This window comes from Pieris brassicae, chromosome 2 (genome assembly GCF_905147105.1).
Source record: "Pieris brassicae chromosome 2, ilPieBrab1.1, whole genome shotgun sequence".
NCBI lineage: Eukaryota > Metazoa > Arthropoda > Insecta > Lepidoptera > Pieridae > Pieris > Pieris brassicae.
This window is the reverse complement of record NC_059666.1, coordinates 12,608,969-12,634,930: the sequence shown is the minus strand read 5'-3', so window position 1 is coordinate 12,634,930 and position 25,962 is coordinate 12,608,969. Positions and strand designations below refer to the sequence as shown.

Genomic DNA, 25,962 nt, shown 5'->3' with positions numbered 1-25,962 from the left:
CCTTTTAGTTTTATTCTAGTATAATTCTTCTTATTCTAGTTTTATTCTTATTATTCTACAGGCCAATTATAAATGCTATTCCAAAATGGCAGGTATTCTTCTGGACAAGTGCCGTTTTAGTATTTAGTTAAAATAGACAAGTAGCTTACTGTTCGTGTAAAGGGCGGACAAGTGCTGTTTCGATAGAAAACGGTGTAGATATGTGTTGACTAGTGATTAAAGCATAAAAAAAAAATTGGGATTAAAATGTGACATGTGCCCTTTTAGTATTAAGACATTCATATATATATTAGATTTATATGTAAAAATATTTTTTAAATCGTTAATATATATGTATATCGCATTCATGACGGCGAGACGGATCGTTACTAATAATATTTTGTTACTCAGAAGTGAATTAACAATGTATATTTAAAATTATAGTTCACAATGGCTTTAACGTAAAAGTAACCACCTTTCTTATCAGTTATCATTCTGTTAAACGATTTATCAGTCTTCAAAGTGATACCAACTGATATACAGCGATAAAGGCTTGGCGCGGTGATGTCATGTCAAAATTAATTTTACTTTGTAAAAAGTTTTGGATTTGAGAATAATAATACTTAAATTTATCAGTGTAGTCAGCGAATATTTAAGATTGCTGTCAATATTCTTATTAGTCTTGAGCGCTGTCAATTATTACACAGGAAATAGATAAGCTCTTGACGTCCTAGAAGGCAGGCCAACCTCTTGTGGAATGTAGGGATTTGTAAGAATTTCACCTAACATAGAACGCAACGCACTTTACCGTACAACTGTTTTCATTAGAATTGTTTTTCGTATTATCAAAAAGGAAATGTTGTTAGCACTTATTGCAGCTTAGCTCTTGCATCGCATTGGGAAATAGAGACATTAGTTGATGATTGTAGTTGAAAGTGATTAAACGGTCCCAAACGCCCTTGCTCTGAGGTCAACTTGACCTTAGCACCGATAATTTGTACGATATAATACTGTTTACTTAATAAATATTTAAGTAGAAGTACGAAACAAAAGTTTTGACTTTTATACAAAAATATTTAAATTAATGAAATCACAAATTCTAAGAAATATCAGATAGCGATGACGAGTCCAGCGCAAAAAACAGGTAACTTCATTAAATATGTGCTTGCATGATTTTATCGCATTTCGTGTGCACTTTTCTCGAAATTTGTCTCGGAAAATCGTTTTAGCAACGCTCTTATCAGAGACATTTCCTCGTGTATTCTGTAGATGAAAGTGAAATTTTAAAAATTAAATTTTTACCTACTTTTAGGCTAAATCTCTGACCATTCGTGTTAAATGTTAAGCTAAGAGACTATGGCACTGTCAAAAATTAAATCTCACCTTATGTGACATACGCCTAAATACAGATTTAATAAGTCTGGTATCTAAACCCAAGTCACGAGGGGTCGAAATAACGACGAAACTGTTCTACAAACAGTACTTACGTAGAGCGTTTCGCCTGTATATATACTTCGTCGTCGTACAGTAGGAGAGTTGTAGATTTGAGGGATTGAGAAGAAAAAATAAGATGATAAGCAATAAAGAAATAATTTATAATAGCACAATATTTAGTTCAAGACGTTTCTACTTGAGTTTTCGCAAGAATAACAATATCAACAAATAAATTTATGTTATACGAAAGAGGTTACAGCGTATTTTTACTTTAATACTTGAATTGAGATTAATAGTTTCCATACTTATTGATATGGATATATAACCAATGTAAGTTTCTTTCGTTGATAAGTTACTTTCAAGGTCACTTGTTTTTACTACTTTGGCATTCGTTATCATCACGTGTACGAAACAATATTATTATTTGCAAACAAAATATTACAAAACACTTTGTCTTTGTTGAACGCTAGTTTAGCACGTAGTTATATAATCATGAGAAACGAGACGTGAATTTAAATGTGGTGGAGCTATTATCGTAAATCGTATATTTATTTTTTGGGATCGTGTTTAAATTATTTTTCATAGTCTTCATTACTATAGGTCGTGGCTGTCTTGAAAAGCCTTAACCGATACATCAACTTACTGCCTCCGCATTGCTATAGTCTCTGCTTGTCTCAGGGCGTCAGCGGTGTAAATAGTGTTAATTATATCAAAAAGATTGTTAACTCAAATATAATGTGTGACTTAACCGATTTTTTGGTAGTTGCGCTTAATAAATATAAAAATTTTAATACAAATTATGGCATATATATGGTATGACAAAATAATGTTTATTTAAAATGTCACAAACGAAAAACATACAATTTATTTATGAGATAAAAATAATGATTTGATTAGCTCTCAATGGATTTCTATAGCAAGTCTTAATATACCTTCGTGAATAAGGAATCAGACTTTTCAAACAATTATTATGGAATATTTGCGCCGACGACAACCTTGTAGAATGTTTGTTGCGATTGAATGGCTAAACTGGCCCATTCAAGTTTTAATTTAGATGGAACAGCTGCATATTGGGAATTGGCAATACGCTGGCAGTATTCGGAAATTGACATGTTGTCATGATCCTATGAGTCTAGTCTAACATTGCAGTGTTGTACGCCAAACGACGTTAAACTCGGTCGTCCTATGTTCGAATCGCGGGTGTGCACAGATGCATTTTCTTTCGATTTAATGCAATTAACATATATACGGAAGGGCAAATGTGTGACGTCTGGAATGCCTTAGATGCTAAAATCGATGACATATGTCAGACACAAGAAGGCTGATCACTTACATGTTTATAAAAAATAATAAGGAAACTGATGCTGAGTTTGTAGCTCCACTGCATTATTAATGTCTAACATTTCTAAAACAGCGTTCTATTGGGCGTTTTCTTTTCAGTTAAGGCACTTACTATTTCAAACTCCTCTATAAAATTATATGTCCGCTATAATAGTTTTACCGCTCTCAAAGACTCAACGTATTTTAAATAATCATATCAAATGCTATTTAGACAATAGCTACCTTAAAATGTATTGAATCTGAGGTAAGTTAAGCATTTTTCTATATCGATACTGTAACAGAGTCATACATATTGCGTAAACATAGAAATAAATTATGTAGTATAAATAGAACATACAAAAGGAAATTTACAAGATATAATCCGGTGTGGACAGTAATCGCAAGGTGGATGTTTATTGCCGTTATCGTGTTATCAGATAAGAGTGCACTGTGGCCCTGATATGGGACTGTTATTCTATTATACACTTTTAGAATATTCGTGATTCGCCTTTGTTCTGAATGTAAGACAACTTTAAGATTCTACTATTTATTATCTTTATTTCAATAATATGTTATTTAACATTCTATTTATTTATATCCAAGATTAAAAGTAACAAATATACAAAGTACATATATAATTCACTTCTTAGTCTGAATTCTTAATTAAAATAAATGCTTTCGTGTTGGCAATTTTTTTTTGTGTTCATGACTTATTGGATAAAAAAGTATATATATTGCTTTATGAATATATTTAAAATATTAATAGGTATATGAAAAATCTCTTCATTATAAGTAATATAGATAACGTAGTGGAAACCTCAAACGATTCGTTATCCGTCGGTAAATATAGCAACGGGCCTCTCAAACGTGCCAATAAATGTCGATGTCGGAAAGAATATAACTTTCACCAATGATTGTAGTAATCATGAAATTTTATGCTTTCCGCTCTTGGCAGATCTATTTTGTCCCTTTCTAATTTTTAGTTACAAAGCGAGAAAATTTTCCTTCGATTTCCTCGATTACGAGGCAAAATTGAATAAATTTATTTTGTTTGAAGATAAGTTACTGGTCAGAATAAAGGCTATTTTTTATCTATAATAAACTCGCGATATTTTAAATCCAAGATGGTTACGCTACAAAGTCTTGAGGTCTCCATTAATTTGATTTATTTATATTATATTGATAGCCAGTTCCATTTATGCGTTTTATTTGTTTCATTTTTATATTTTTTAGTCGTATCGACAGATATAATACCTTAGTTAAGCTACTAATATTTTTTTAAGCCGGAAAATGCAAACCAAGTGTTGAAAAGCCTTAGAGATAACTGTCTAAAATTTGCCATAAATATTATACAAAAAATTGTTATGAGTATGAATGATCATAATTACAAATTCTATTTGGCTAATTATAATATCTATACATAAGTTACTTAATACTTCCGACGACAACATATTCGGGGAAAAGCTTAGGAATATATGTAGGTATGTATATTAAAAAAAATCGAAGCCTAAGCCAATAAAAAAGCAGTGGCTTCAGCGTGCGACTCTTATACATGAGATCGTAGGCTCCCCGGCTGTGCACCAATTAACTTTCTATGTACGCATTTGACATTCGCTTTAAAATAGTGAAAGAAAACATAGTGAGGAAACCGGCTTGCCTTAGACAGCAAAGAAGCATTTGTCAGGCACAGGAGGCTGATCATCTACTTGCCTATTAGATTGTCAAATGATCATGATACTTATTTTTAGATCTCGTATCTACTGAGGTCCAGATCTAAAAATGTAGTTCCACTGATTTATTTGAACCAAATTCAGAATGCAATCTTCCCGCGGCGCGACTGCTCGGGACGGAGGTTTATGTGGCAGTTAGTACAGCTCTTCCAGTTATTGAATTTTATTTGGAGAACAATTTACATAGTAAATGTTAACGGAATGTGGTTTTATTCTATTTGTAACAATATTAACCCTATATCTGTTATTCGATCTCAATTTACATTGCGGTTAATGAATAGTATTCAATACATACCTAGGAATGCCAAATTTGACGTTCCGATACAAGACCCGCGTAGAAGACATTATCGATGAAATTTTTAATTCATTTAGATTTCACTGTTTTGATGTTACAATTTATTTGGCACGAATAATGCCGTTAAGTGTAACACTTGCCTTTCACGTTCGCGAAATTAATGTACAAGAAATTGAGTCAGTTTTTCTTACAAGATTATCTTGGTTTTTGGTTTTAAGGAATGCAGGTGATCGTTGTGTTATTTATGGTACTTTTTTTTCAATAATAATAAATAATATAAAAATACAATATACGACACAAGACATTAAACAGTAAGTTTTAAATAATAAAAATGTTGTATTTCTGATTATACGGGTAAAAGCGCCGAGGCAACTTTTAATAGTGACGCGAGGAGGGGGGGGTGGGGGGAGGTAAACGGGCAGGAGGCTTTCCATAATCTTTTATTTGTAACTGAACGAAATCTCCTTTGGCATTCCAATTTATGCATTGTAAGAGATAATATATTCTGATAATAAGTCTTAATTTATTAATTTCCCCTTGAGAAGAGCTTTCGGTTTTGCACAAGCTTGTATTATTGGGTGTGGTTTGTAATTCAATTTCAAATTAAAGCCTCTCTGATAATCCTGTAAATGTTATATTTATTTATTGACTAAGAATCCTACCCCATGCAAACCTTTTTAAATATTTGTATTTTAAATAAAGAGCAGTGTTGGTCTAATGGCTTTAGCGTGCGACTCCCATCCTTCAGGTCGTAGGTTCGATCCCCGGCTGTGCACCAATGGACTTTCTTTCTATGTGCGCATTTAACATTTGAACGGTGAAGGAAAACATCGTGAGGAAACCGGCTTGCCTACCTACTTGCCTATTCAATTGACAGACATAAAGGATAAACTTTTTTTGGGAATACCATCCATAAATATGATTTTAATAACATGTTTATTAAAAAAAAACGTTTTCTAATATACCATAGTGGTATATATAAATAATTAACCATAAACGCTGGCCATTGAGCGTGGAAGAGTAAATTGTCAACATGTCTTGAATTTTAATGTTGATAATGTAACCTTTACATTGGTTCCACATGGCCAGCCATACATTGACGTGGCTGCATGATACAATATTATATGGTATGCTTATAGACTCGGCGCCAACTCTCCTGTCAAAGTAGAATGGTCATTTGACAGATGAGGGTGTTATCATTTCTTTCATGAATATATGCTGATTTTTGATTAGCTGTAATAAGGAAATGGTTTGGCGTACCAATTCTTAAACGGTTGTTAACTTGCGAGCCTTCTGACAGTGTACATGGACATCATTTGACAGGTTCTCTTGCCTGATTGGCCCCTGTTCTATAAAAAAAAGATTAAGAAATCACGGACTAAAACCTAACTCCGTTTTAAGGTGTACCAATGTTTATAATAACGCTTAAAGCTCCAAAGCTTCTAAAATAATAGAAACAAGAAACCTTTTCTCATGTTATTCTGTTACATAAATTAGATATCGTAAACACAATTTATGTATATACTTTAGTAAAAAAAACAGGAGTTACAAACTATATATGCATTAGCAGTTGACTTCTGAGCGTAATTTTACAAGCAAACCTTGTTTTCTTATGTCATGCAATTGACAAACGTCTATATAGCGCTATTAACACTAACCGGTCTTTATCAGCTTTCTATTTCTTTATGGTAATACGGCATATCCCCCAGTTTCTATGTGTTTTTATGTTATACGTACAAGTGATTGGAGCGTGTCTCGAAAGGTTTTCAATCTGGAATTCCTATGACGATGTGGCAATGTTCTCGCTCACTATTTGTTTCCAAATCGAAATAAGTATTGGTTATAGGGAATAATGTATGAGGGCGAAATTATATTCTTGAAGCTTTGTTGTATGTACAAAAAATATAAACGATTTTAAAATGGTGACTTTCACCAGTATAATACTCGAAACAGAACAAATATAAGCACACACACAACCAGGCTCCAGAAGATAAACCACTCCTTATATGGAAATTGTATTCGTTTTAACAACAAACTCTCAAGCGAATTTACAGAATTATCACTGAATAAATTCAAAACTCTGGTTAAACGTACATTGAGTTTGAATCATCGGTAAAGTGGTCGAAGATAGGACTAATTTATGTCTAAATTTTGGTATTTTTTTCCGCGTAAGACGACTATATGAAACTAGCTGCCCACTCAAGTCTTTCCAAACCAATTCGACTTAGGGTCCTTCACGTAAAGAGTGTGGGTTAAAAGTCCGGTAATACACTAGCCTTCTGGCAATGTGAGTGTCCATGGGCGGGCGGGGTCACTTAACATCAGGCCTCCTGCCGCATTGCAGCCTGTATATGTAAAAGTTTTGATTTACTTATTAAAATTCTGGCTATAGACAAAACTATTGGACTAAACATTACCTAATTCGACTGTGGTCGATGACCAATAATTTTGTTACCAACTTTGTTAAAAAAACACAGTTTTAGAGGTAGATTCTTGGGATCTACAATTGTCTTGGTTTAAGATTTTCATATTACTGCACAAAAGTCTGCTTTCTCAAGCTACCAACTCATAAAAGGCCGCCAATTGCGAGGCTTCTGGAAGGTTGAGTGTCACTTAACATCAGGTGGGCCTCCTACCTGTTTGACAACTGTTATTTAAAAGCAGCCTATTAAGCCTTGGTTTAGTCGGGCAAAATTCTATATTCATTCCCATTTTCCTATGCTTTTAGTCGGAAACACGTTTAATTGATCTTTAAAAAAAACTGTGATTCAGTCATCAAGTAAATTATAGGCGTTTTTACATATTCATTTGTGGCCTCAATATATTTGTCCGTATTTGGTAATCGTACGTTTCATTTACATAGCGTTTATTCTTGTATATGCTAATGTATTATTCGTTTGAGTAAAATACATGTTATCATATTGTTTTGGTTTGATAATGATGAATGAGGATTATTGTTATTCATTTATGTTTTTGTATTAATCTTTATATATATATATATATCTTACTTAGACTAGGATATTTAATTTTAAATAATAAAAAGTTATTATAATTAAATAAAAAAAACTAGAGTTACGCCATGGCTGTCAAACTATATAATCACCTTCCATAAGCTATAGATCACTGCCGAGTAATGCATTTAAGGGGGACTTTAAATCAAAAGTTTTGACATTTTTTTTTATTAATTGTCATTATTGTTATGACATCTTGATATGACAGTTGCGTGCCTATTTTGATATGGCTTATTGTTTATTTAATTGTTCTCTGCAAATCAACTATTTATTATCATCGTTATTATTACTAAAAACAAAAACTTTTGAAGAGACATTCCATTTATAAATGCCTCTGGCGTCTTCATTAATTTAGTAAATTTATGCAAGTACAACGTCTATATCCTCGTTTCGCATTAACTGCTCCATCTGGATAGTAATTAAAGTAATGAGGCGAGCGCAATCTCGAAAATGGGAAGAAATTACTGGGATTGCTAACGAGCCGAGGCTACCATTGTTGAGATGCCATTATGACCACAAATGCTGTAACACTTGGGTGGAGAAAAGTTCACGACGGCGTCGAGCTTACGGAGTGATCTGTTGAAGCTATTGGCTTATTTTAGATAGGGTTTCGGCCACTTACGATTTTTTCTTTTGAAGAAAAAGTGTGCCATTTTTCATTACATATTGCATGTATAATTTTTTTCTGGTACATGACGTCTGACGTAAAATCGCTCTTTTACGCTATAAAACCCAAATCATTTATTATAGTTAGTTCAATCAAAAAGGCACTTTTGAGTTTTTTTTTTAAATTATCACCAATCCAAAAGGTAGTTTCATTACTACCTACTGTTTTAAAATAGTTTACAATATTTTGTATACATTGATTTGATAACTATATGTACCTAGAAGAAAAACTACAATACTAAAATAAAATAGGCGGTTGGTGTTATAAAAAACAATGCAGCATGTAACTATATTATTATGTAGATAAGATATTCACAAATACTGCAACTACAGATTTTTTCATTTTTTTTAAAACAAATAATTAAGATATGTCGATTTTCGAGACGCTTTACGCAATATATAAAGGTACTCGTAACTAAGCACGCAATTTGAGAACAAAGTCCCAGTAAAATTTTGACTGAGGTTGGCCGTGACACAAGTTTGCAGTCAAAGAAAGCGGCTAGTCGTGTGAAACTTGGGAGTGGAGATTTCTAAGCAAGTTCTTTCATAAAGCCTTTCCACAAGGCCGTGTGGGTCTAAAGATTGCTTGAGTTCATAACACAGGCTCTTGAAACAATGTCCAACTTTCTACAGATTGTAGGCGGTCTCCCACATATACTTATGTTATTTGGCGACGAGTATTTAAGCCGTTTTAATGCGAGGCTTAATTCGTTATATCATTTTTCATTCTCTTAATGAGACTGTCAGTGTTTACGAAGTACTTGTCACGTGACTAAGCAGAATTATGGGATAACAAAATTGAACGAAGAGTTCTTTCAGTTTTTTAATATTCAGATTTTATGGATTATTTTCGGTACAGCTTCTGAAAATTTGGTAACTAAAGTGTTTAAGGCATTAGTCGTATTTCGGTTAAAGTTATTAAAACGTGAAGAATTGAATGTTGTTGAATGGTTCTGTTCAGGTCAAACGCTGACAATGTAGGGTAAATGCTGCAATTACGCGCTAAATGTATGAAATTTCCTGTTTTACTGTAATTGTTATGAATTAGCATTTCGCTTTTGTTATAAAGGTAATGATGATGAGTAGCGAAGTTGAGCTAAACTATTGTATTGTATATATATTAATAAAAATTATCGTAAAATATATTGGTAAGCTCAAAGCTTGAAAGCGACTGGACTAATTCGAGTAATTTTTTATTTCATTTTCTTTTAACTAACCTAAATTATATACAACAAAAAACATATAGCCAAAGATGGAATACATAATATAAACAATGAGATTCAAATATATACGAAAGGAAAGGTTCAATAAAAATTATTTAACACGTACACACACCACAACACCTTATTTGGCTGTGCTGTGTGGTGTGGAAGCGAGTACATACCGTGCAAGAGTGTGTGGAGGTGTGTATGTGGAGTATTATTTATTCCTTATAATCTGTGAAAGGTTTTTATGGCGAGAAAATTTTGGAAATATTTCAGGCTTAAACCTAAAAAACAGTTTTCTGTTTTGTAAGATAAGTAACATTATTTGAGGCGAAACGAAGCTCGTGGTGGCAGCTAGTATTTGTTAAAAATACATGTGTCTTTGCATGAAACATTACGATCTAGTGTAACATAAGACTAAAAAGTAATTTATATGTAACCTAATTTACTAATAAGGCAATTTAACATAAAAAAGTGTCCAATAACACTACTTACAGTCCCTATTACAGGGAAAACACTCTGTTCTTGTATTTGAAGCAGCTAGTATAATAAATATTACCGCATTGTTTACCGGAAGGCAAACTTGTATTTCGTTATCGTTTCTAATATCCTTACTTGCAATAAAAATAAATGGATACTTTCTAAATTAATCAATTCCTTTTCATGTTATTAATGGTATACAATTTCTAATAAATTAATCTTGGTTGACTACTTTCGCGAGACACTTTGTGATCGTAATTAAAATCTTGATAAACATTCTTTAAGCTAACTTGCAAAGAATTTTATAGATTATCAATTTCAATTTTCATTTTTTTTTAATATATGATTGGCAGCTTGACTGATAGTAAGTGTTACCACCGCCCATGAACACTAACAATATTGTTTAGGTTTTTAAATACATGTTGAAATGACAGTATTGGCCCAGTGGCTCATCCCTAAGGTTCGTACAATGAAATTTCTTTCAATGTGTGCATTTAACATTCGTTCGAACGGTGAAGGAAAACATCGTATGGAAACTGGCTTGCCTTAGATACCAAAAGGAGATTGCTGGTGTCATGTACAAGAGGCTACTTGCCTATTAGATAGACTAATGATCATGAAACAGCTACAAAAATCTGAGACCCAGATCTAAAAGGGTTGTAGCGCCACTGATTTATTTATATATAACAATTATAATGAGATTATGTTTGATTTTAATTGAACTATATGACTAGCTGTGAAATCTCTTAATGGTCCTTAACTCGATTTATGAATCGAAACAGCAATATTAATATTTATTACTTATGTTTAATTTACAGTTTCTACATGTATATATTAATTATCTTTTGATTTGAAATTTTAAGATAACGCTACGAAATCTTTTAATTTCCTCCTCATATTTGTGTCTTTGATGTTAGTTATAAGTTAAATTGAAATAATAACGTACCTTTGACCTATCTATATTTGACTAACCTAACAAAATGTTACATCCTATTGTGAGCGCAAAACTAGTATAGCATGGAAACTGGATGAAAGAGAAAGATGCGTAAAGAGAGAGACAAATGATTAGAGCGCTTGTGAGTCATGCACCGGCGCTTGCGCAGCCTTTTTGTTTGCATTAAAAAGGGGCCCGGTTTGTATGGGACATTGACGAAATATTTATTTGCTAGTGCGTCGCTAGAACTATGGAAATTTAAAATTAGTTTTCGGGAATTGTTTTCTGTCAGTTGTTTTTTTTATTAATTACTGTTTGTGTCCTAACTGGAGACACGTACTGAGCGTCACACGGGTCCGGAGGGGTCACAAGTCTCGCTGATTGTAATCTTATTTAGGGTCGTTATAAATAAGGAACGATTATATGGCTAAAGTGGCTTTAGGGCGTGAGATAGCAAGTATATTTTTAACAAGCCATTAGTTACGTTAATTGCAGCAAAGATTATATTTTCAGTTAGTAATTTGTCAAAGACGTGACATAGATCCTTGTGTTAAGCACAACTTGTGTCTGACTCATTTAACGAGTTTGTTACTTATGTCACACGTAGGGTTGTCAACGTGAAGTTTGATATATGTATTTGATTTAGTGCTTAGAACGACTCCGGTATGTTAAAAGTGTATAGTCGTAGACTTTTCTTAAATACATAAGAGTATGATATAAAATCGTAATTTATGATTTCTATACTATTATTAGTAATTAATAATTAAACACAATAATACAATTACATATTCACAAATATTTATTTCGAGAAGAAGTCCGTAATATTTTTTGAGTTAGCGGCTTCGGACTAACACTGTTAAAAGGATTTAAGAAAACCCATTGATAGGTCGGTACATGTATACAAATGGCAAGTCTTTAAAGTATTGATAGTAGTGGTAAGTAAATACTATCTATGCCTTCAAATTACCGAGAGACCAATTAACATTTTGAGTATTTTTAAAGAGACCGGAATGCTGTTCAAATTATCGAGAGATTCAAGTGATGAAGCGCCAAACTATTAAGAGAACTATCAAAAAGTTGTATTAAAAATCTCTTATACGTTTTCTTCACAAGGCATGTAATTGAACAGTCTGTAAACGTATAATATAATATATTTTGTATGCTAAATTGACTATAGATTAAAAAATGATACCAGCCCTAGCGATTTGCTACCTATGTCGCGAAGTTTGCACCTTACGAAGCCGGCCAGACGAGTTGACGATATCGCATTGCGAACTTGCCAATATCAATGATTTGATGAATGAGAATTCTGCCGTATTATCATTATAATTATATTAGTATTAAACGCTTATGTGTAGTACTAGTACATCAGTTTTATACATTTGTTTTACTTTATAAGGTTTTAGTTAAAATAGAAACGATTTTATTTTTAAAAGTACTAAAATTATATGTATAATTAAAATAATATTTAAAAAAAATAGCCTTTATTGAGTATTACACAATCAGGATTACATTAAGTTTATGTAATCCCGTTTGTGTAATTCTGTCCCTTATAAAAACTTTATTAATCCTGTTTATGTTTTGATATTAGTATGTACATGCCCTCCGACGGCGTAAAGGCCTCCGCCAAATTATTTTCTCTTTCTCCTCCATTGTCTCTCATCTTCGATATAATTATCGAAATTTCAAATTTCTGATATGAAATGTCCGACTTTTGTCTGTAAACAATTTTGGTGTCTTATAATTGAAAAGGAGTCTTTAATTTAAAATTGTGAAATCGTTTTGGCGAACACAATAGTCACAAAATAAATATATTAAAACAATAGTAATTCGTATTCTTCAAATTATAATAATTGTTTCTATGAATAAGTAGTATAAAGTAGTTTACTTCCGTTTTTGAGTCGATTTATGAATAGGAATACATAATTGTCCACCTGCTTTATTGGCAATCCGTGGGCGTGGTTTTAATTATTATTTATTAAATTGTAGTATATAGCTGTTTAGGTAAATTTATTTTCTGATACTTTTAAAGGAATGTTTTAGTCTTATATAACGAACATGTTTATTTGTCGTCCAAGGAAAAGAAAGGATTTTTTTTAATAACCTTATACTTTCACTTATATTATCATTTCATTTGACTGTACTACATGATTTTAAATATTCTTTCTCTGCTTACAACAATGTCTGATGACTGGAGATGCGAATTGAAAAACGTCTCCGAACGAAACTGGTTTGGCCGTACAAAAAATGCTGCCGTTCAACTTACGGGCACAATTTGAATGTACAATATAGCATTTAAATGAACCATTTTTGGCATAATTTGCGTAGGACTATACATAATGCTTGATTCATATATGGTTTGCCTATTTGCTCTTGTGATAGTTACAATAATTGCGTCGAACTGCCCACACATTGTGACAAATTTGATTAAAATGCTTGGCTGGCTTAAATTTTGTAAAGCTTACCATATTTATATCACCTTACACTCGTTTATTAAATATCGACAAGAATCACGCCTTGCATCTGGTGTGCATGGTCTGCTATTTTGTTCATTTACTGATTCTTTAATGAAATAATTCATGCTTCCTTTAAAATCTTACAATTCAAAGACAAGTTTTAGTATGTACTAACATTCTATTGTACATATTTCAATCGTTAAATTATCAAGGAGTTATTTGAATTATAAAATTGGGATTTAAGTTTCTATAAACGGCTTTGGGTCTTACTGTAATTTCTACGTAAGCGCTTTGTACCGCTATTTTAGATTTGAAAGTGGCTTACCTTGCAACAGTAATAATTCATTTCAACTGTTCAAATCTGTTTAACGGTTTTATATGTCAATATTTATTTCTCACCAACTTTGAGGCTTTGTACATAGAATGTGTTAATTCTTTTCACTATTTAAGCAAAAGCATGTGCTATGTCTACTATATTTAGGTCATTATCTTGATTTTCTTGATCGATGGTGATTTTTCTCTTTGCAATTTCATGCAAAAAGACACCGGTATCGCGGTGGTATTGTGGTATGTAATATAATGCATTGGAAAATGAGTTCTGATATTGTGAAATACGCTGCATAATCGCGGTCAGCCAGTTGCATGATTTCCTACGGTAAGGGACGGCTTGAATTACCGACGGCTACTTTAAATGGAATATGAGATGAAAATAAGGCGAAGTCTTTTTAATCGGAATCTTTTGTTAGTGAAACAATGACTTGGAAATATGTTTGATGTTAGACATAGTTTGTGTTGAGAATTTGATCCGAAGAATTTATTGTTATAATGAATATGAATATTATTATTACAATTTTCTTTAAGAAACCTTGGCAGTGACCAATTAAATGTAAAAAATATGTAAATGAACAATCAAGCGGCCTAATAACCTTCATTTTAAATAGAAATCGGTTATTATTCGACGGTATCCGTAGCAGTCACGCGAAACTAACTAAACGTTTGGGCGATGTTACATTCGCTATAAAGGCGAACAGCGATTTGTATCAAAGTGTTTCATTTCTACTATTTTACTGTATATTTGTTTATACACTTACCTGACATAAAAGAAATGTTTAGTCATTCTCGCATTTTAAACATCTAAGGAAACATGTCAAAACGTTTGTCTTATATTTACTTAAAGTATTTAAAAAAAAGGCTGTAATTGAGGCATATAGTCCGGTTTTAAGTAACACCTTTTGATTTCGCTCATTAGAACTCGCTTTTCGCTCATACCTTATAGAAACTTAATTAATAAAATATGTAAATAACCCTAAAAATAATCTCACGTGAGTTTTATTTCAGAACCTAATAATATTTTTTCACACGAACTACTGAGCGTTATATAACTGACGGCATACCTTTATGAAAAGGTGTCTTTAAAGTTACTAAGTTTATAGGGGTTTACAAATCACTTGCATCATGACTCACTCGCTCGCCATCTGTCGTTAGTGATCAAGTCCACGTTGTTTCATGTATCTACCAAGCGTAATATTTATGTATTGGCGTATATAAGTGTCTTATCTATCATAAATTGGGCTTCTGATAATGTTTTGTCCGGCTTAGTGTTACATGTGCGTCCTATTGACTTAGGTGGTGTCTGTGCGTCTCTTACAGGTTGGAGCTTTGTGTGCGGCATCTGTTTGGGTACTCGGTGATTGGGCGAAACTTCTTTACTAACTATCTCTTATCTCTCTCTTTCCAGATGTCCGGATGAGGCTCTCTCGCTTTGGCTCGTCGCTGGAACTCTTATTTCGTGTTTAGGGTTACTAGAGTTCATTTTAACGTGACATTTATTTCTTGGTGGTTAGAAAATGTAAATGAGGACATATTGAATGCATGTCCAAGATCAGTGATTTGTTTAAGTAATGGTTATTGGATTTAAGCAATGTTTTAAATTTTGATTATCGTAGTTTTAAGTTGTAACAAGTTTGTCATGTTATTTCAATACAAATAGTTGAAGGTGAACATGTATACATTGTTAAACACAACCTTTTAGTGAAACATCTGGTAACCCTATTCAAGCTTGTATGTTCGCTAGTATCTTCACATTTTTACAATGTCGTATTGATGTTTTGTTGAACGACTAATGCCAAGGACGCGACATCATATAGGTAATTAGGGTTTATTCTTGTCTATTTGAAGTTTTGTATTCGTACTGAATTATTGATTCAAAGATTATTAACTTTTTATTACTATCAAACCATACTTCTGTCATTTCTGTCATCTTTATATCGATAGTGTTGTATTGTAGACTCGTCTCCATAAATCCGACAGTAGATGCTTATCTAATTATTTGTCGTTACCGATAGGTGACCCATTTCTTAGTTTACTTGATAAAGTCTTCACCTTCTGCATTAGGTTAGAATAATTGCTCGATTTCTCCATATTTGACGCTGTTAATTTATTTATAAACCACCATCGACTACGTATCGATTACAATGGGTCTGTGCGTCATCAGAATTCTCAATGTGTTGGATTTTGTGACAGCACTCACCTAGTCAAGGTTCCAATGGTCGATATGTCAATGGTTATCTATCCTCTGTTTTATAAATGAGTTGTGAGTTGTTTCTTGTATCGATCGGTGCCAATTCATCAATTGCTCACGTTTTGATATGGGTATCTCTTATCTTTTTTATTACTTCGAAATGTGTTTATTTAGGTATTAGTATGGGAAACTAATAGATTTGTGATGAAAACTTGTGTTAGACTTTCGTGTTAAAAGTATAATGGTAATCTAGTGATCATGGAGCGGAAGTTGACTCGCGAGGACTTCATGCGAAAGAGCTTTCGGGCTCCGAGGGTGTCTCCTGCCCCTGATCAAATCACAACTCAGAATGGCGCACCTCCCCCATCGCCGGTGTCATTAGCAATGCTAGAAAAGACTCCACAGCCTCAAAGAGCTAAATATGAAGTTACTTCAACTGGCATCGCTCCAAAACGCCTAGAACTTAATAGAGCGCATCCGATACATCTAAAGTCATTCCAAGCCTCTGAATCGCCTGAGGATAATGGACCAACGCCACCATCAGATGATGTTTTGCGTAAATTAGAAAGACAGATCGGCGAAATGGAGCGAGGCTTGGAAAGAGCTCAGAACGGTACAGTTGAAGTTGATGAAAGAGTACGTTATGCGGAACACGAGAATCTACTCCGCACTGGAGTGTCTTCTGTCGGCGGTGGGGGCTATCTCGCAGCCGAGTCCGACACGGAACATGATGTTGTCCCCTTCAACAGAAATGAGACGACACGTAGTAGTACCGGAGCAACTGCGCCTGCCCCGCGACCGGCCACCCGTCTGGCCAGAACAAATTCAGATACGCAGCAGCATTCTGTCGCTGCTACAGCCCGCCTGATGAGGAAACTGGCTGATGGTGGTACAAAGGATGAAAAGACTAAAGTGATGTCGAGGAAAGCTATTCAAGCGAGAATGGAACAAGTGAAACGGTCAGTGGTAGGCACCAAACACGAGCACAGAGTACTGGCTGAACATAAAGCTGAGCCGAACGCTGCCAAAACACCAACGTCTCCTGCCTCTCAACGTGCTTCTGTGCAGGTAATTTTGTGAGCGTCTCGTATGTTTATATTAAGATTTGACGTATCGTTTGAAATAATCGCTGCAAATATGTAGTAAATTAAATTTTACGTACGAATTTGTTTTAAGTAATATAAGTATAATTTTGCACACATATTTCATGTAGAAATCACTAAAATGAAAGTTAATAATCATCGCACAGTGTATGCCACGTATCTCTGTTTTAGTCGGACATTGGTTGAAATTAGTAACAGGTTATTGATAATTGATAAAAAAGTAACCAATGATAACAGAGGATACTAAACAACCTTGCTGTTACTAATTTGTAATATTGAACGAAATGCTTATCACTTTATTTTACTGTGCGTCATTTGATTAGACTACACTGAATTAAAAATTATTTAAGATTTCTAATTAGAAAGTGACACAGTGTCTAAAAATAAATTTTCATTACGAATTTGTTTTAAGTAAATAATTCAGACTTGCATTACCAAATTAAATTTACGTATTTTCTGGTTATCAACAAAACAAAAATTCAAGCAAAGTACATACAATATTCGTGCGTAAAATAATTTTATTACAGTAGAATTTTTCACATTTCAAAATTAATAGAAAACATCCTGAAGGAATGTTATATGACAGCAGGCCTGCATTGAGAAGAACTAGAGGATTTGTATAACTACGAGATCATGTTCTTGCGTCATCGTGATAAGTTACAAGGTCAAGTTTGATGTTATTGTTATGCAGTCGGTTTCCTTGTTTCATGATGTAGGTACTTTCTGAGTTATTAAAAAATATCAGTACCTTTAATAATTAAGAATGTTTTACTGGAGGCAATTGGTCTGTCCATCTTATGTTACTACGAATATGAATCCCTTTTTGAAACTATGCTTTTCATAAAATAAATACTTTAGAAATTTTTAAGTTAGTGTGTCGTTATTAAAATATAGTATATATAATATCTTTTTTTTTTTTTTTTTTTATAAAATAGGGGGCAAACGGGCAGGAGGCTCACCTGATGTTAAGTGATACCGCCGCCCATGGACACTTTCAATGCCAGAGGGCTCGCGAGTGCGTTGCCGGCCTTTTAAGAATTTGTACGCTCTTTTCTTGAAGGACCCTAAGTCGAATTGGTTCGGAAATACTTCAGTGGGCAGCTGGTTCCACATAGCGGTGGTGCGCGGCAAAAATTGCCTTGAGAAACGCTCAGTCGTGGAACGTCGGACGTCGAGGTGATACGGGTGGAATTTTGTATTTTGCCTCGACGTCCGATGCTGAAACTCAGCTGCAGGTATTAATCCGAACAACTCCTCTGAACACTCTCCATGGTAAATGCGGTAGAAGATGCAGAGTGACCCCACATCTCTACGCAACGCCAAAGGATCGAGCCGCTCGGAGAGGGATTGGTCATCGACGATTCGAACCGCTCTTCGTTGGATACGGTCAAGTGGAAGGAGCTGGTACTGGGGAGCCCCCGCCCAGAGGTGAGAACAGTATTCCATGTGGGGCCGTATTTGCGCTTTATAGAGTTGCAAGCGGTGGCCCGGAGTGAAGTACCGTCTCGCCTTGCTGAGCACACCAAGCTTTTTGGAGGCTAATTTAGCCTTTCCCTCCAAATGACCGCGAAACTGAACGTCGTTCGATATGTCAACGCCAAGTATTCCGATGCTGGCTGTGGCTTCAAGAAGAGTGTTTTCGAAAAGAGGAGTAGCGACAAAGGGTATTTTTTTCGCGGAAAACGCGCAAACTTGTGTCTTCTTGGGGTTAAATTGGACTAGGTTTAGTCTACCCCAGTCCGAGACTCCACGTAAAAGAGTTTCGACTTCAGACACAAGTTTGTTCCGGTACTCATCGACAACTGCCCGAGAAATACCTGCCCGGCCAGTGTAAAGAGTATCCCCAGTGCTGTCGTCCGCATAGCCATGAATGTTGCTAAGTTGCAACATGTCATTGATATGCAGAAGAAACAGGGTCGGGGACAGAACACAGCCTTGTGGGACCCCAGCATTCACGGGTTTAAGGTCGGAACATGCTCCGTCGACGACGACCTTGATGCTCCGATCGGCTAGAAAGCTGGAGATCCAGTCGCATAATTTCTCAGGAAGCCCGTAGGCTGGTAGCTTCGAGAGCAGTGCTTTGTGCCACACCCGATCGAAGGCTTTCGCTATGTCCAAACTAACCGCTAGTGCCTCCCCCTTGGACTCAATTGCCTCTGCCCATCTATGAGTAAGGTATACTAGAAGGTCACCAGCTGAACGACCACGACGAAAGCCGTACTGATAATCGCTAATCAGCTGGTGGCCCTCTAGATAACTCAAGAGCTGGCCATTAATAATGGATTCCATTATTTTGGAGAACAAGGAGGTTATTGCGATTGGGCGATAGTTGGATGGATCAGTGCGATCGCCTTTTTTAGGGATCGGATGTATCGAAGCGGTCTTCCAGCACTTCGGGACAGTGCCGAGCGAGTACAGGTACCGGAAAAGGCGCGTCAGGACCGGAGCCAACTCAGGAGCACATGTACGCAGCACAATTGGAGGGATACCATCCGGCCCGCTCGACTTATGAATGTCCAAGGAAGATAGTGCTCTGCGAACAGCACGTTGCTGGAATGTGATTTCCGGCATTGAGTTATCACACCGCGAAATCGCCGGTGGTGATCTCCCCCGGTCATCCAAAGTCGAGTTGGACGCAAAGAGACAGCCCAAGAGGTCGGCCTTCTCCTTCGCAGTGTGGGCGAGCGAGTCATCCTCTCTGTGCAGCGGTGGTATCGATGGCTGACAAAAATTCCCTTGTACAGCTTTGGCGAGAGACCAGAAGGCTCGGGTCCCAGAAGGGAGTTGGGCCAATCTCTCGCCAAATCTGGCGATGTGCTCTGACTTTGCCTTAGCGATTTCCCGTTTGAAGGACCTGGAGGCTGAGTTATATGCTTTTTTATGTTCGCTGGTATTGGCATCACGAGATATCGCCGCTTCCACCCATGCATTAAAGCATTCTCGCTTTCGACGCGATGCCGCCTTGCAAGAACGCTTAAACCAGGGCTGTGACCTGCCACCGATCGGCACCGCAGAGAATGGAATAAAAAGTTCCATGCCCTGCAGAACCACTTCGGCGACAGAGGCAGCGACGGAATCTGGAGCTTCCGACGAAAAGCACATAGGCCCCCAAGGGTAGGACGCAAAGAAAGACCGCATCCCATCCCAATCTGCTGACCGATAGTGCCAAATACGACGACAACCCGAAAAACGGGGCCGAGGAGGGCGCGTAGTAGGCACAGTACTCCGGACCACACAATGATCCGATGAACCCAATGGCGGGTCAACAGAGACTTGATAGGTCTCCGGATGTGAGGTCAGCAGAAGGTCCAACAAAGAGGGTTTATGACCATCCACATCTGGTATTCGCGTAATCGCAGGGACCATTTGTGACAGGTCGTAAGCTAAAGCAAAGTCGTGAAAGGATCTTCCCGCGTGATCGGTGGTTTCCGAACCGAGCCAATCGGCATGGTGAGCGTTAAAATCGCCAAGTATCACGATTTCAGCGGTAGGAACCCCTTCGAGCAGGGAATCTGTAGCCATTTGGATGTGCTCAATGAGTCGCTCAGTTTCGGTATTTCCGCTATGGGACCTATACAGGCATGCGTAGAATCGCTACTATAATCTAGAACAGTATACATAGTTCAATATATTCTGAATATAGCCAACTTACATAAATCGGATATTTAATTCTTTTGTACATGGATAAATATTATACTTATGAATGCAACGCAGTGTTAATAAATAAAAATAAATAAATTTTAAACTGTTCTGTATTTTGAAAAGGAATTTATGTACTTTAATGATTGCTTAATAAATTATAACTAAAAGTACTAAAAACACAAAAAGTGTTATGTCAAGGACCTATCCAATTATGATAAATTTAATTTAATATATCATCACACAATATCTCTGTGAAGGTGTTTGATAAATATGTTCGATACTTTATTGGTGCGCTCCAGTGAATCAATAGTACGAGATAAATTCCCTCTCAGATCAATTGCACCGACGGAGTGCTCCGAAGGAGTATTTCCAATAACTAGCAGTCGCAATTGTACAATTATTGTTAAAGCGATAAACATTTTGACATTTTTGTTGTAAACAATTATAGTTTAAAGCTTTATTGGCTTCGATTCCCGGCTGTGCACCAATGGACTCTCTGTCTATGTGCGCATTTAACATTCGCTCAAACGGTAAAGGAAAACACCGCGTGGACACCGGCTTGCCTTAGAACCAAAAAGTCGACGGCGTGTGTCAGGCATAGGTGACTGTTCACCTACTTGATTAGATTGACAAATGAGCATACAACAGATAAAGAAAACATAATCCCATAAACTAATTAAAAAGTTATAGTCATATAGATCAGTATAAATTTTTTTTTTTCATAAAATTTAGCGTCTTTGATAAGAATATGTCGTACACGTATGAAAGGATCAATCCGAATTAAATAAATAAAAATGTGTTTATTAATTATAAGTAGATATACACAATGTATGAAGAGTTGTCATCTCACTGTCAGTGTTCCCAGCTCTTTATTACAAAGTGAATATATGTAATTCGTTCTGGTATTCCCGTCGTCGAGGTAGAGCTGCGACCAGCGATCGCAATGCAACTATCGCTATCCGTCGTTCGTGATAGCCTGCAGCAATAAATGTAATTAATTGGGTGAGAACCCATAAGATTTGATTTCCGACACGTTGATAGATTTAAGTGTTTCCATTCGCCCATTAGTGGCTGTGAAGATTTTTAATTGATTCCTTTCGTGCTTGTCTCTTTTTTGTAATAAAATAAACTGAGAGTCTTAATGATTGTGCTCTTAATAGATTTTTATTTTGTCTAACAATAAGTTTATCTGTAGTTTTTCTTACATAATTTTAAACCGCCTCAGTGTCTTAGCGGTTAATAATTATTAGCGAAGACGGCTGATCAGGTTATACGGGCAGTATTCAATCGCTAAAACAAATAAACAGATATCTTCTATATCGTGTCCGTAAAATATCGCGTCTTACAAATGCTTTAAAAAATCAGATTTCCGAATATGGAGAAAACGTAATCTTCTTTTTAATATCTCTATCCCTCTTGTATGTTGAAATTGCAGGATTAATATTAATTTTGAAATTCATTAAGCCAAAGATACATGAAGACCCGTAAGAATGGGGTACCAAAAACACAAAATGGTTCAAAAATCTACGAGTTCTACTCGTAGAACTAGAATAGAATTACATCGTTTATCATAAAACAATTGACTGTTACTAGATATACAATTTTATTTGTCGAAGATTCTTTTAACAGAATAATAGTATGTATTTATCTATTATAAAAAAAAAATTGATCATTTTTTTCGGTTCGATTTATCAAATTACATAAACCTCGTAGTAGATTATCGTAATTTCACAATTAGTTAACACGAGTCTAGAAGTAAATACACTACTCAAGTATGTTTAATTATTTGTATAATGATTTTAATATATTTTTTCTTTCACAGGTAAGCAATATTAGCTTTAAGCCTCTTGCAACGATACAACGATTAAAGTAAGTTTTTTTTACACACTCGATCCGCTGGCTCTGCAAAAAGAGTCATAGCCTCTGAAACGAGACATTATCAGCGCTGCCTTTCCTGCCACCTCCCGCCAATTGCTGATTTTCTACACTCTGTCGAGGCAATGGTACCCAGTCCGACCACTGGGACGGCTCAGATGTGCTACCTTCATCTTGGGTCTTTGGTTTATATGTATTTTTAATATAGTATATTTGGCCTAATGATTTAATATAAATTACTAAAAATAAATACTTATAACCGGATTTAACTGTAATATAAACTAAACGTTTTTACTGAATTAGTTATTACAGACTGTAAAAAGAGATCGCCGTGGTAGCTAAGAGAGATAATGTGATTCTTACTTTGCTACGCGTTTACATTTATTTACAAAAAAATTAAATTAAATTATTTTCACATCATAATAATAAGGTTTTTAGTGTTTACGGGGTGATGGTAAGCCTGGTGGTAATGATATGACCATATATATGAATAGCGTTCCTGTGGTCACGTTCTTTTCTTCTGGTGGAAGGCTTCCACCGCGAATAGAAAATATACGATGACATGACTATATACTATGAGTGGTTGTAGGTGTGTGCATATATGTAAGGGTGTGTGAAAGAATTATGTATCAGGATGATTAATTGTTATTATAATTAATCATGCTGATACATCTTCATTCTTTGTAAGAGCGTTGTCAAGAACAAAAAAGTGATTTTGTATTGCGATCTGAAATCACGACGGTTTGCCTTCCGCACAGACTCAAGTACATTTTTATATATTTAGTTAAACGTTGACCTTTAATACTGGATATGCGATATGTTGACATTTACTGAACTTAATTCATATGACTTATTTTGCTTAACGGTAGTCTACTGTTGTTGTGTGACACTCAACCGCGAGGTCGTGTTTTCGAATAACGGCTTTGCATCAAAGGATCTTTCTTAGACCCAAAAATCAACATGTCTCAGGTACAGAGGTCTGATCTCCTTGTCTATGTAAATAATAATGATTTAAGACTAAGAAATATTTATGACAAGTTCACTTTATGCCGCATACGGCGTACTACAGCTTGTCATTACAATGATAGTAAATAAAAACGTAATCCTACCAATTACTTAAACCAATGAATAGATTATCGTAATCACCAACGCGGTATTACGCCTCGAACAACACCCTTACATCTGAACTTGGCTGGTTTCCCCTACGGCTTCTCTTGCGTCACAACTTTTACACCGATATTGCATTATGTACGAAGACATAACTCGGCTCGAAGCGAAAATATTACTCGGACAAGTGTTAAGTGATGGGAGGTTGTGTTTTTCTGTGCAAGGACCATGAGTTGCCTGTGTAAACCTGTTTTACAGATTTTTACACTTCAGCAACAGGTAGCCGCCATTTTTATATCGCGCATGCGCAATAATTGCCCGTGTGCGTGTCTGGTAAGCCTTTAGGCTATGGCACCAGATAGTTTGCATGGTCATGGCTTGTCTGACAAGTGAGACTTTGTTTTTAACAGGGTTTTAATCACAAAACACTGTGTAAGGTTGTGAATGTGTGTCATGGACATTGATAGAATTTGTGTGTTAGTTTTTTGGTTGACACATTAAAATTGCTAGTTTTTATGTAAGGTCAATTATTATATAATCTGGTCAAACTGTATGTATCGTTTTAATATGTAAACTTTTTTATAGGAATAGTAATTATAATAGAAAAAAAGTTTGAATAACACTATTGAAAGTTATTTTTGATAATTATAGTATTCATGGTACCCATGAGAGTACCAACTGTAAACCTGTTAAAATATTGACATTTCTTGCTTCTCCCTTTAACTTGTTTAAGTTGCAATTTTTAGTTATTACTTATTAGTGATAGCTTTGATCTTGAGAAAGCCTACGCCTTTGCTGCAACTTAGAAAAACTTATAATTGAAAAATTAAAAAGATTAACTTATGCTTATATTCGACCTAATTTTGATAACTATTCTCGATATCGTGGTTACGATATATAGGGAACCGATAAATTGAAATTACTCACTTGAAATGTTAGTGTATTCAAAATTCTCACGTTATATATGCGTGTAAAAGGAAAATTTGTGCAAGTTTTCTAATTAATTTACAGACATAAACCATGCTTTAAATCATATAATATTGTATCCGGAAATTTGACTTATAATTATGTAATTTTTGAGATAAATTATTACGTCGATAAAATCACCCTCCATAAATTTAACATAAATGTCAACATCATCAAAGGTCACTGATCTGCTAAATCAAAATTTGCATACGTCACATGTAAGAGATTTTACGTCTGGCGCACTGAAAATCTATACAGCATTAAATACAGCGAGGCTTATCAACTACAATGAACTCTGTCATCCAAAGGATTGTCAACCCTAAGCTTCTAAAAGTTCGGTATATTTTCGTTTTGCAAGCTTTTTTCCCAACAATGGAAAGAGATTTTTAATCCGTCTCACATCAAATGAAAATCGACTCTACGATCTGCTATCGCAGTGTATTTTCACATATTTGTGTTTGTACTAAAGCTGTTTTAACCTCCACAGCAAGTTTTAACCCCCTTGCTTCCGCAGTATCGTTTTGGCGCTTAAGGGGAGTGCACGTCTTTTGATTTGTGATAATGGAGTAGTGATGGCTAAGAAACGGGTAAGCCAATTTGGCTGGACTTTGCTAGTGTATATTCAGTGCGACTCGAACATTTTAAATATTTTGATATATATGACAAACTCATATGCGTATATTTTATTATTAAACCATCTTAATCGTATTTGATTTCTGTTTAAAGTTTCTTTTTATTAATTTTCGTTCGCGAGTTAAATTAAAAAACTTTTTGATAATATTCTGAGCAGAGTTCAAAAAACCTCTCTTGAATTTTTGCAAGCGTTTTTACACTGCAGCGGGATAGTAATGTCTAGACGGTTTCCCTATTATTTTAATTTTTAATTCGGACTGCGGTTATTCTATAGGTTCACAATTTTTTTTATTAAAGTCATTAATCGGGCTAATTTGATATATGTAGGTTTATACCAAAGTAATCGAAATTAGCACTAAAATATGTCCATTATTTATTTTTCTTCTGTATGAATGTGTGCGTGAATTGATGTTCGTAGTGCATTATAGTGAAGTGCAATGAGGCTACCTTTTGACCTAGTTTTTGTTGTTTTAAGTACAGTACTAATGTCTTAAACACGAAAGTTACAACGCGATCTACATTTCGTATAATCGCCTTTGCTGATGTAACATGAAGTTAACCCTATTTGTTTTTTAACTATCATTTTTTCCTATTGTTCCATACGA

At 35.1% G+C, this 25,962-nt stretch overlaps 1 protein-coding gene across 15 annotated transcripts in view; it reads left to right on the top strand.

Moving 5' to 3' along the window:
- The window catches only part of LOC123717730 (MAP/microtubule affinity-regulating kinase 3-like), a 104,060-nt gene that overhangs the window by 40,297 nt on the left and 37,801 nt on the right, over nt 1-25,962 (top strand). For 11 of the 15 annotated variants that reach the window (XM_045673892.1, XM_045673875.1, XM_045673884.1 and 8 more), the window contains one exon: nt 16,206-17,099. The exons of 3 other annotated variants lie outside the window; for them this stretch is intronic. In XM_045673892.1, the coding sequence (XP_045529848.1) occupies nt 16,290-17,099 (810 nt within the window). In that variant the 5' untranslated portion in view covers nt 16,206-16,289. Of the gene's footprint in view, nt 1-15,719; nt 16,104-16,205; nt 17,100-25,962 lie in introns of those variants that run through there. One more of the 15 variants, XM_045673909.1, reaches the window with a different exon arrangement.